The 12,833-nt window shown below is 51.6% G+C and overlaps 1 protein-coding gene across 6 annotated transcripts in view; it reads left to right on the forward strand.

The window, feature by feature from the left end:
• The window catches only part of PAX5 (paired box 5), a 138,639-nt gene that overhangs the window by 91,631 nt on the left and 34,175 nt on the right, over positions 1-12,833 (forward strand). For all 6 annotated transcript variants that reach the window (XM_055790603.1, XM_055790601.1, XM_055790606.1 and 3 more), the window contains one exon: positions 11,110-11,211. In XM_055790603.1, coding sequence (XP_055646578.1) covers positions 11,110-11,211 — 102 coding nt within the window. The remainder of the gene's footprint in view (positions 1-11,109; positions 11,212-12,833) is intronic.

Here is a 12,833-nt window from a genome sequence, read left to right on the forward strand (position 1 = left end):
AGCCTCTCTGTACAGCATAAACTCCAGATTTCCACAGTTCAAGTGTGTTTTTGGCATTTCTGTCTCTTTAATGAAAAGGTTTCGTTAAAGAAGGTCTGGGCTGGCTCTGGCATAAAGGTGAACTGGATGGCCGTGGTCTGCTGCGTACCCCTCACCGTATGCCAGAGGATGCCCCAGCGCCTGCCCAGCGCATCCCTGGTCCTGAGCTGCGCAGCCCGGTATGCTGGCTTGTCTGCCTGACCGCGCTTGCTTGGCTTTCCTCATCTTTTTTCTTCCCTTAATTTTATTTAATGGGCCGACATAGCTGTCGTTAAAACCATGCAGGGACAAGCACCTGTGTGGGGCTTGCAGGCTGTGCCCCAGGGGACCCTCTCCTGTGGGGTTCTTCTCTGGCTGCAGCAGCGTGCCCCCTGTGCTGCTTGTGCCCTGCTGCTCTGCTGCTGTTCTGCACGTGGGTGTCAGAGGGGAAGGACCCCACAGAAGGGATTTAATGGCTGTGTTGGTAAAATGCCTCCAGACCGCTGCATGTCCTCCCACAAGGTCTCATCGTTACTGTGCTCACCTCCATCTGCCCTCTGTTCCTGTCAGTGCCCCCTTGATAGATGAAGCACCAGCAATAGCTGGTTGTCCCCTCTGAAGTCAGTGGTGCGTGTACCTTGAGTGTGGTGGGACCTTCTCCACCTGTCTCCCATGAATCCCCACATCCTTCCACATACGTAGCTGGGCACCTGAGACCCAACCGCGCCGTGCCTTGCTGCGCCTGGACCACCGGTGTGCCTGCTAGTCCTGTGCTGAGCTGGATGAAGAGAAAGGTTGTGCGAGGCATGAAAGTTTCATTTGCTAGGAGCCAGGGAGAGGTTAAATTACGCTGATGTGTCTTAGCATGTGGTTTATTGTTGGCCACAAGAATTAGGGTAGGGATGGGTTCTTGCAGAGATGCTGTCCACCTAGGGTATCTTTTTCTAGTCTCCACACGGATGTCCCTCCAATACTTTTTGTGTGTGTGCATTAAATGAGCAGGGTCAACCTGGGGAATTCTATCCTTGCACATGTTAGAGGAGCAGGGAGAGACCCAGGTAGACTTTGAAGATCAATTTGGATGATGGTGCAGCTCAGATCAAGTCTACAAACAAAGCCTTCTCATACTAGTAACCCTAAAGAGTATGTGAAAAGCTGGACTGTTGGGTTGCTCATTGGGGTGCAAGAGCTCCACAGCTGCAAGGGAGAAGGGACAGGAGATTTACACAGCAGCAGCTGGAAGAGATTGTCCAGAACAAATGAGGGTGAGAGCAGAGCATGCTGCAGCTCCGCGGCTCTTGCTTAGAAATTGCAGAGAAAAGAGACTGGAGTGTTTGTCTGTACTTCTGCACTGCTTTTTTCCTCTACCAGAAAGTACTGTTCTTTCTTCCTTTTTCTTTTTCCTGCCCTGCGTCTTTTTTAGGAGTGTGGTTGTGTCAATGGGAAGAGTAGCAGAGATGCCTGCTATGAAGGGCAGCTCTGGACTCCCTTCAGACATCTGCTGCTGCCTTGCTGATGAGGAGAAAAACAGACCCACATCTGCAACCCCTGTTTCAGTGCAGTGTGCTTAATCTGAATTTTATAGCTTTGATAGCAGATTACGGTGCCGCTGTCACAAGCCCTTGCAGCCCCAGTCACGGTGGACACTGCGCATTTCACTACCTCCTCCACTAATCTTTCCCCCACTGCTCCCATTCCCTGGCTGCTAATTTCACGCAGGCACTTAAACATGATGGATAATTGTGTTCTGCTTATCAATGTTTAATTTAAGGGCTGTTCCATCTGACCTGGATGCCCTCTGCAAGAGCTATGCCTCATTATTGATTTCATGGTCACACCTGTGACATTACCTGCTTTGTAGGAAGTAGACTTTGACATTCCTGTGAGGCTTTGGCAGCCAGAGCTAATTGTCAGAAGAATAATCGAGTCAGCAAAATCATTACAGGTGATCTGTGTGTTACCACTGTTTTATCTGCCTCTAATTAGGTGCAGGAGAGGTAACTCATTGCAGTAAGCATGCCGCACTAGGTTTGATGTCCACAAATAGAGCTAGATGAGCACAGGAGGGAAGTTATTCATTAACAGTGGCGTTTCAACGTGTCGGGGTCCTGCGCCAGGCACCATATCCTTTCCCAGCGTAACGGGGTGAAATGCCATCCCACAGGCACTGGTGGGATGCATCGGCAGGATGCAAAGTCCTTGCTGTGTTCAGGCAGGACCACATGCCGGGGCACGTGTACAGCCGCTCCAGACCCAAGGCAGTAACAATGGAGGTGCTGCGCTGCTGTTGTGCCGAGCGTGGAGCAGTGTTTTATATGTGATCAAACCAGATATTTTTATTTTTTTTTTTTAAGATGCGCTCATCTCTGGTTTGGGGTGCTCTGCTGCCCCATGCTGCTGCCCTGGGCAGACCCTGGGTGTGACATGTGTGTCCCCAGGTTGCAGGAGGAGCAGGAGGGAGCAGGATGATAGAACTCATCAGGTCCATATCCTGCTAACAGGGTTGTGTGTTTGGCTAAAACAATTCCTTTAGGGTAATGATTTAAACAACAGGGTTAGAATGGTCAAAATCTTCACCGGGCAAGGGAAGAGCTTTTCTAAGCAGGAGCTGAATTTTTTTCAGAAGAAAAGTCAGTTCTGTTAACAGGTTTGACTGAAATTGGCTGGAAATTGGGGTTTTCTTCCCAGAGATGAAGTGACTTCCAAAACGTCATCTCTGCCAATTAGTTGTTTATGCTTTCTCTGGTGTTAAGCAAATGCATCCCAGCGCTCCCTTACTTCTGGGACGGCTGGTGCCTGGCGTGGTGGGGAGGCTGCCAAAGCCCATCCATAGAGAGAGTGATGTATGCTGGCTCCTGGGAGCAGCAGAGTGGTCCCTGGGGTTCTGGTGGCAGAGGAGCACCAGTGCAGGTCCCTTCCTCTGCTACTGATGGTTGTGGGTGCTTGATGATGGCAGTGCCATGCTGTGGGACAGAATCATACAATCATTTAGGCTGGAAAAGGCCTCTACAATCGTCAAGTCCAACCATTAACCCAGCACTGCCAAGCTCACCGCTAAACCATGTCCCCACATGACACATCTATGTGTTTTTTGAACACCTCCAGGGATGGTGACTCCACCACTTCCCTGGGCAGCCTGTTCCAATGCCTGACCACCTTTTCTGTGAAGAAATTCTTCCTGATATCCAATCTAAACCTCTCCTGGTGCAACTTGAAGTCATTTCCTCTGGTCCTATTGCTTGTTGCTTGGGAGAAGACACCAACCCCCACCTGCCTACAGCCCGTCAGGCAGCTGTAGGGAGCAATAAGAATCTCAAAGACTGTGCAGGGTCGTTTAGGAGGGAGCACAACTGAAAGCCAAGTCCCATCTGTCCAACTTGGCTGCCTTTTGGGATAGGTTTGCCCTTTCTGCTGGTGCACCTACGTGGTGTCCCTGCATGAAGTCAGCATCGGCGTTCCTGGTGTGCAGGGGCTGTTGGGTGAGGGACCACAGACCTGCAGACTGAATGGGACGGTGCTGGAAGCGCCTGCCCAGGTCCTCGCACAATCCTGTGGGCAGGTGACAGTGTGCCGGTGTGGTGGCATCTCTTCACCTCCATTTTGCTTAGTGTAAACCTGCATTTAAAAACAAAATTATTCTCTGGAAAGACATGAAGAGACAGGTGGGGCAGCAGCCCCTGTGTGGAGCCAGGGAGGCTCTGCCTTGGGCAGGCGGGCAGGTCTGGGGGGGGGGCTGGTTTTGGGCAGGAGTGGAGAGGGTGCACGCACATGAGATGGACCCTGGGAGGATGCTGGTCTCTGCTGGCGGAGCACTCCGGTGCTGGACGTGACAGAGGGTGCATGCTGCCTTGGGTGGTCATTTCACCTTGCGGAGATGCTGGCGATGAGAGCGACCACGCACGGCAATAACGTCGGCACTGCCCAGCTGGCTTTCCCAACGCTGCAGGCCTGTTGGTGTTGAACCCCCGTCTCTAGAGAGGTGGGATTACCACGTGAACCCAACGCCCTGCCTGATTGGTGACCATGCTCCTGGGCTGATGGCAGTTTCATGTGTGCTGTAGGCATGGAGAGGCAGGCGAAGGCTCCGTTCCCCTCAGCACATCCCACAGCCCACCCACCGTGGAGAGGAAAATCACTGGCCCTGCTGTTGTAGAGGATAGTTCGGAGGCAGTGGCAAAGGGGGTGTGTGAGCCCCCTCCCCACCACCTGAACCCCCCGCATTTTCTAGTGTATCCTTTGCAGTAGTTAATTACCTGTCCAGTGGGTTCATTTCTTTCATACTGTTACTGGCAATCTGTTAGATAAAGGGGAAAAAAAACGTCTTGGTGCCCTGTGGTATTGAAAGTGAAGGGTTTTCACACTGTCAGGGTAATGAATTCTGCAAGGGTTTGAAGCACCTGAGCTTGGGGAAGTCCTCGTGTCATGTGTCTGGGAGTGACAACCCCCAGTGGTTAATTACTGCCATGGATGAGAGCTGAGCTGATCGCCGAATGAGATAATTTCATTAGTATTTAAATTTGAAGTTAATTGGATTCACGTTTACACGCAGTAGTATACAAAGACACACTTGGAAACGTTCTTTGCCACCTTTTAATTTTTTTTGTGGTAAAAAAAGGTAGATGGACTGAAGAGTGATCCGAAATGAGTCTTTCATCTTTTTTCACAACGGTTTGGAGCCAAGAGAGTCCTTTGCTGCCACATGCTGCTTTTTGCCCCAGCCAGCCTCAGGGCGCTTGTCCTGCAGAGGGGACGTTTGCTGATGCCCAAGCACTGCTTGCAACATCTGCTCAGCAGGGTGTTGCTGACCTCTCCTGCAGCTGGTTGCAAAATGATTTCCTTCACGGCAGAAAATTACTTATTTGCACTTTTTGTGAGAAATGATAGTTTACTTTCAGTGTGAGCACTCTGCCAGCTCCTGGTGAATGGAGGGGTGGACATTTATTGCATACCTTCTCTGTGCAGAGCCAAGCACTCTGACATGTGGCTGCACCCTTTGGTCCCGCGGTGCCACTTGATACAGCTATTATTTGGCATCATCATATTCTGCTTTTTGGAGTAATGTGGGATAAATTCTGGCAGAGATACGCCTAAGACTGGAAGGGATGTGCAACTTTTCATCCCCTTGGTGAGCTTGCCATGCTTGTATATGTGCAGGAGCATCTGTAACAGAGGCATTTGCTCCCCTCCCCCCGATGCCAGCCAGGGTGGTGGTGCTCCCCCATCCCATGGGGTACTTTACTGTCCAGCTCCGTGGTCCCCCAGCCCCTCCCCAGGTGGCTCCAGCTGGCACGGTAGCAGGGGTTTTCAGTTGGATGTGCTCCTTCAGCGTGGAGCCTGTCTGCAGGCAGCCCTGCCATGTACCTGCACTGTGGCATGCAGCAGGCACGGGAGCTCTGCTGCACTGGTCCTGCACTGGGAAACCCTGGGAGCTTTGCTGTGCTGGTTCTGCACTGGGAAGACCCAGAGGAGCATGTGATCCCAGTGGCACCGGCAGCTCCCTAAAGGGAGCAGTGGCTGCATCCAGACTTGCTGGGGCTTTGCAGAGAGCTGGGACTCCAGGCCGAGTGCTTTCCTTGGAGCAGGAGAACCGGGTGTTGTAACCCTTGTACTATTTCAGCGTGGGTGCGGTGCAGAGGCACCGTGTTGCAGACAAAGTGTTTTGGCTCCTTGGACCCTTGGGGGAGCCTTGGCTCCATGGCATGGACAGTTGGGAACTTCTTCATGGAAGTGTGGTGCCCATGCCCGGACCTGTGCCTGTTCCCGTGCTGTCCCCTCCTGTGCAGCTCGACACCATCTCAAGGCAATGCTGAGAATCGCTCCCTGCTAATTGCCCACTGGAGGGGCTGTGTAGCCAGGCTGTCCTCGTTGCACAATTGGGTGAGAAAAGTGTTCCAAGTATGACGTCTCTTTCCATGCTGCAGCACTTTCAAACCCTCAGACCCAACAGCAACTCGCCGAAGAAGCGGCGAACCTTCTTCTCCATTGGAGAGGTGCAAAGGCTGAGTGAGGCTTGGAGAGGGACAGCAGCTTGTCTGTAGCAGTACTTCAACCTTGTGCAGTCGTCTTGACCTCAGGTCTCTTCTGCGCTGCATCTTTGCTTTTCAAAGACGGGTTATCTGCTGCTATCTGTGTGATGCTGTGGCAAGTTGTGGAGTGCAGATAATCCTGTACTCCTGTTTTCTCTCGATAGACCGCTTCTCATGTCATTACTATTTTTATCCTGTCTCCATCATCCAGGCTCTGGCTTAGTTGCTGTCCTGGTAAATGGTGCACTTTGGCTTGTTGAAGTAGGGTGCCGCAAGAAAGTGGTGTGCCATGTGGCACCAGCAGCCCACCACGTTCATGTGGTGGCAGCCCATCTCCTCAGCACCACACCTGACTGCTCAAATGCTCTTGGGAGCCTCCAGAGCACGTTGACTCCGGCTGAAGGCTCCAGGTACTCACCTGCTGGCCTTTGCAGCCAGGTGCTGCTGAAGGCAAAGGGATAGAGCTTTACTCTGTTGGTGTGATGGAAGCATCTATGTGGCAAGGTCACTTACGGAAGAGACAGTTTTATCAGGACCTGGTCGTGATGGGGGAAAGGACGTTCTTCCCATCCTGGGAAGGACACTGCCAGTCTCACCATATTGTGCTTGAAGAACGTGGACCTGCTCTGCCTTTGGTAGCACAAGCATGGTATATGGTGTGTGTTTTGAACAAAACCTCCCTTGCGTCTCGACCCTCTCCCCTAAGACATTTCTCCTCTGGAGGCTGGACGAATGATGAGTCGGAGCTGCCTTGCTGGTGCACACCTTGGGCGTGCTTTTCCTGGGGAGGAGCTCAGCGAAGTGGCCTGGAGGAGGTGGCAGGCTGAAGGACAAGCCAGGGTCTCCTTGGTCCCATCATGGAGGCATGCCAGCAGATACTACTGAAGGTACCAGTGCTGCTGGGGCTACCAGGCAAGACTCTGCAAGGTATTTGGGTACCTGAAGCTTTAAGCCATGGCCTCATAGTGTTGGCAGAGGTTCTTGGGAAATCATGCTATACTGTGCTCCAGCTGAGCTTCTCCGTAGGCTGGAGCTGGCAGCTGAGCTGCTCTGTCCCACACAACACCAGCCCAGCAAGGCAAGGAGGGAGGCAGCTCTGCCTGCAGCCACTTGTGCCCCATCTCCAACTTTACGCATTTAAAATAACCTTAAAAAGCCCAGACCAAAGAAAGTGTGTCTGGAAGGACCTTGGTCTCCATGTCTCCGTGGCTCACTGCTGAAACAAAGATGTTCATGACCTCTTGGCTGCTTTCCCTGCATGAGTAGAGTGGGAGCACCTTGGCACGGATACTGCTTCTCATCCTCTCTTTGTGCCAGGGTTATTATTGTTTCTCTGAAATAATTATTTCGGTGCAATTGAAGCTTGCCAATATTGGAGGGAAATCTCATAGAGGATGGGGGTGCTCCACTCCTTTTTTTAGGGAAAGCACATTGGATACAATTGAGAGGACGAGGTGGGGTTGCAGCACTTGCAGCTGTGCCCTTGGTCACCTTTGGCCCAAACATTTGTCGGCAGGTTCCAGAATGTTTAATTTGAAAATGGGGTGTGATGGAAACCAGACCAGACCTGTGGAAAGACCATGAGTGATGTTGAACTTGATTTATGGAGGAGTTGAGATCCTACGTTCCTTGGTGTCTCCAGTGGTGGCTACACAGCTCAGTGCCCTCGGCTGTGCTGGATGTGACAGTGGCTTTGGAGAAAGCGAAAAATGTTGTAATATTTCAGTACATTGAAAAAAATTGCAGGGCAATGTGTTTTTTGTTTTTTTTAATAGCTATTGGAAAGTGAGGAATGGTCAGTGTGGGACAAGTCAGGAGCGGGGGGAGCTTGCCCACCGACTTTGGCATCTTTGGGTGACAAGGCGTTCGGCTTTCCACAGTGACACCGGCCACTGAGGAAGGGCAGAACGGTGGTGTCCCTTCTTGGTCTCCCGGGTGGGGTACCAGCGCGGAGGTCAGGCTCTGAGATGCTCTTCTGCGTCAGAGGCAGCCCTTTGTCAAGGACTCCCTGCCAGAGCTGGGGATGAACATTGCTTCTGTGGTCAACTTGAAGTAGATGGCAGATACTTTTGCCATCCCCAGGCTGTAGAGGTGACATACTCAGAGTTTAATTTTGTGTGGGAGGAAAAGAAGCAGGGCAGTGATGAGGGGAGAACATTTTAATCTAAAAGAGCCATTTTCTGCCTGCGTTGAATAATTAGAATTCATGATGCCCTTCCGTAAGGGATCTGGCTTCCCCCCAGAACTGGAGAGCAAATTAATCAATTGTTTTGAACCTTAAATTCTTTCAGGATGTGGATGCACCATAAATATTCTGTAGGAAGGGCCTGAGAGGAACGGCACACATCCCAATTTGTGGATGAAGAGCGCCAAGGAAAGTGGGGCATGTGCTGAGAGATCACGGCAGCGATGCCTGTGTGCCAGACGCTGCCGGAGCATTTCGGCATGGACCTCTTCATCTGATGGGGGCAGTGGGGAAAGCGGCCTTCGTGGCCATGACCCGGGGGTGGTGAGCAGCAATTTGCAGTAACTCGCATTTCTGTCTCTTGTCTCATCAGATGAGGTCTCATTTCTTTGATGATAACGAAAAAAAAAGTTAAAATTTTATTTTTAGATCAGTTCAAAATGAAATCACGGCTCAAAATCTCTGCCAACCAAAACAGTTAAAAAGTGGGTTTTGCTTGTGGGAAAACATTTAGTTTCAACTCCTCCAAGCTCTAGAGACTTGAAAAAAACCACTAGCATAAAATCCAGTGCCTACAGAAAACAATTGTCCTGGTTTCGGCTGGGATGGAGTTAACTTTCTTCTTACTAGCTAGTACAGTGCTGCGTTTTGGCTCTGATGTGAGAACAGTGTGGATAATGTGCTGATGTTTTTAATTGTTGCTGGGTGACGTTTATACTACTAAGTCAAGGACTTTTTGGTTTCTTGGGCCCTGCCAGCCAGAGGACTGGGGGGGCACAGGGAGGGGACACAGCCAGGACAGGTGACCTGAACCAGCCAAAGGGATGTTCCACACCATGGGACATCGTGCTTGGTGTATGGACTTGGAGGGTTACTGGGGTGGGGGGGATTGTTGCTTGGGAACTGGCTGGTCATCTGTCAGCGGGTGGTGAGCAGTTGTCCTGTGCATCACTTGTTTTCCTTTCTCCCTTCTCCTTTGGATTTTACCCTCTTCACCTTTCCGTCGTAATCGTTGTTGTTACTGTTATTATTGTTATTGTTATTATTGTTGTTCTTACCTTTTTATTCTGTTTAAATTACTGAATTGTTCTTATCTCAACCCGCGAGTTTTACATTCCTTTCTGATTCTCCTCCCCACCCCTCCAGGTCGGGGGCAGCGAGCAAGCTGCTGCATGGTGCTTGGTTGCTGGCCGGGGTTAAACCACGACAGCAATTTAATTGCAAGAATCTGTGCGTTTCTTCTTGTCGCTGGTGTTAAAATCAACAGTCACATAACTTTTATTGTTGATCTGACATGCCGCGTTTTGGTGAAGGAACCTGCGCTCACAGTGATTTTTTTTGCCAGGCTGACGAGCTGTTTTGGGCCAACAGCATTCCAGGACAGCAGCCTGAGTGGTCCCTGCCATGCAGGGGACAGAGGAGCAGGGATGCATCCTTCGGGCAAGGGCCGGGGGCTCCCTGCAGCTCAGAGTCCCTTTCTCTTACCTGATGTGCACACCCACCTTTTCAGAGCTTGGTGCTGCTGCTGTGCCTCTGCCTCTGAGCCTGCGGTTTAGCCAGGGAGGGCCATACCCTGTCATGAGGGTCCCCTCCCTCCTCCTGGCCTCTGGAGCAGCCGCTTGGCAGGAGGACAGAGGTGCTGGCAGCACCGTTCCCTTGCCAGGCGGTGGCTCAGGCAGATCCCCGTAGCAAAGCAGTGGCCTGGGCACTGTGTGTGGTTCTCACCAGGAGGGGTTAGCAGTGCCTGCATCCAGCTGCAAACCCAGCCGTGGTGTCCCGGAGCAGATTCTCTGGTGCCCTTTGAAGGCAGCTTGTCCTTAGATAAGGGATCTTCCCAGGGATGCTCTGGGAGGTTGTGAGTGGGCTGTAGGATTCCTCCTGTGATGAGGGATGGATCCTCCCTGATGGGATCGCAGGAGCATCCCTTTCTCCTGCTGGGTCATCTGTGGCCACAGAAGACAGCAGTTTCCCCAAAATCATGCTGCGGCAGCGGCAGTCTGTGGGGACAGTGGCTATCGTGGGACCCCCCCCGCGGGACCAGGGTCCAGACAGCGTCAGGATGTTACTTCTGCCGCCCTTTGCAGTTTGCACCATCTGCATCTCTTGTTTTTGCTCCGCTGGCAGCGATGTGTCGTGGACGGTGCTGGGAGCTGTGCCTGAGGGAGGGGTGAAGAGAGGGCACCCCAGACCCCCGGCCCAGGGTCAGAGGGAGACGGGGGCACCCCACTGCCTGCTTTCTGCAGGAATATTTCTATAGAAGACCTGTGGGTACTTGAGTAAAAATATATGTTTGCGGGGTCTTAAGTAAAGGCTTACTGTGGCTGTGTCTACAGATCTGACCCTTCTGCTGGCACCACTGGCACCACAGCAAACTGTATTTGAAACTGTCTTTGCATCTCAGTGTCCTGTGTTTGTTCTTTTTTGTTAATTGCTTTAGTAAGAGATAAAAACACTTATGTCGTGCACTGCATTTAGATCTCTGCCAAACATCAGCCCATGCACTGTGATTTTCTGGAGAGTTTTCTAGGGAAGTGTCATTAAGATCAGTGTTACTGCACATTTTGCTGTTTCTGACTTTATAAATCTGAGCTTTGGAGGAACTTGGGAATAGGGGCGAGCAGCCGGAGTTCAGGCCGGCACATTCCTCTCCCTGCAGAGCTCTGCTCTTCCCCTTCCCATCTCTCACTTCGTCAGAGCTTTGTGGCAGCTCGTAGAGAAAGCAAAACTGCCTGCCCTCCCTGCCAGGCTGGAAATCCCATGCTGGTCCTCACAGAGCAGTGATGACAAATGCATGGCTGTGTTCTGGGCGCTCGGGGAGATGTAAAACCATGTCCGCTCGTCGTGATGCTCACGTGGTGATTTGTTGGTTTGATTCCTCAGGTCGTGAGCTGGCAAGCACAACCCTCCCAGGATACCCTCCGCACGTCCCTCCTGCCGGACAGGGCAGCTATTCCGCTCCAGCGCTGACAGGGATGGTGCCTGGTGAGTCTTCAAAACAGGAGTGGGGGAAAGAAAAAAAAAAAAAAAAAAGGGAAAAGAAAAAATTTTCAACAGCATTTCAGGAGGAGAGCGTGGCATGCTGTGGATGCTCTGCGCTGAGGTGAGCACGAGGCAGAAGCCACAGTGCAAGAGGGGAAGGGAAGGTGCAAAGCAGGCCTGAAGGAAGGAAAACCAGGCTCCCCAGCACCGGAGGTTATCCAGCCTGGAGACAGCCAAGGCAAATCTTCTGCACTGGGATGCTGAAGGAGCCCCCAGCCTCCCCTGGGGTTTGCTCCCTTTTGGACCATGCCTGGCTCTTCCTGTTTGACACAGGCTTTGCTCTAACCTACCTGTTTCTCCAACCATGCTGTGTGGCTCCGTGCTGTCCCCCTGCTCAGGTCGCTGGCCCATGGGGGGTGGACTTGTCCTAATCTCCGCGTTTCTCTGTGCAAAACTGCGCCCACCCACCTGACTCCTGGCGAACACTTGAGTTGTCCTCAGGACAACTGTATTTCTGTGATTTCCTTCCCCTTTTGGAGCCCCGCAGTCAGAAGTGCCACATGGCATGAGCCGGCTGGTGGCCAGCAGGAGCAGAGGGTGTGCAGGCACAGCGGGGTCTGCTGGCACCACGGAACAGCATCGGTGCAAGCTTCATCGGTGTCTGCTGTGGATCTGCATGCAGCCCAGGGTGGGACGGCAACATCAAGGTGGTGGTGGGAGCACTGAGCGGGGCTTGCTCCTGCCTGGGTGCTGGAGGTCAGGTACTACTGGAAATCAGCAGATTTATTTCAGCTTGAAAGAACCGCTGGGCTTTGTCCCCAAGCTTTGCCACCTTTGGTTTAGACGTGACAGGCACTGCTGGCTGTGAGGGAGGGCAGTATTCTGATGTCAAAAGTCATGGATCTGGCCCCCTAAGTATCAGATGATTTGAAAAGTGGTGATAACTTGGGGATACTCTTTTCTTTTCCCTTGTTGCTTTCCAAACCCTTCAGGACATTTGAGCCAGCTCTTTGGAGTCAGCGAGGTCAGAGGAGTACTGAGGAGAATCCTCCAAAGGGGGATTTCAGTTGTAATTGCATGGCTCCAGGAGTTGGTGATTTAGAGGAAAGTACTCAGCAAAGTGGGTGATGGTGATTCGGTGTCCAGGCTCTTTCAGGGTTGACCTTTGCTACCAGTCTTGATTATGTTCCGCAAATGGAGTTCTACCAGTTTGCTAAGAAGTTAAGAAAAAAACCCCAGCTATTTTATGTGTGTATTAGAGTTAGAAACTGGCTACAGAAGTTCCATCAAAGGTTGTATTGAAACCAGTTTTTACCCATAAAATGTAACATCATTTGGAGCCGCTGAAAGGGTATCAGATGCAGTTGGTGAGACGTGAGAATAATAAGTGAAAACCTGAAAGCAAGCCTTGTTTGAAAAGAGCATGAGGTTTGGTCCTGGTTTCATGCCATTTCTCGTGGACACACACGTACAGACACCGTGACTGGTACAATCTTTCCGCCCTTGGCCAGGCCTGCCTGACTGTGATGGCACATCTAACTTCTCGTGCCAGGTGAAGAACTGGACTTGCATGAACTCTTTAGCGTGACCACAAGCTGTGATCATACCTTAAAGCATGAGGAGCA

Source organism: Falco peregrinus, chromosome Z (genome assembly GCF_023634155.1).
Source record: "Falco peregrinus isolate bFalPer1 chromosome Z, bFalPer1.pri, whole genome shotgun sequence".
NCBI lineage: Eukaryota > Metazoa > Chordata > Aves > Falconiformes > Falconidae > Falco > Falco peregrinus.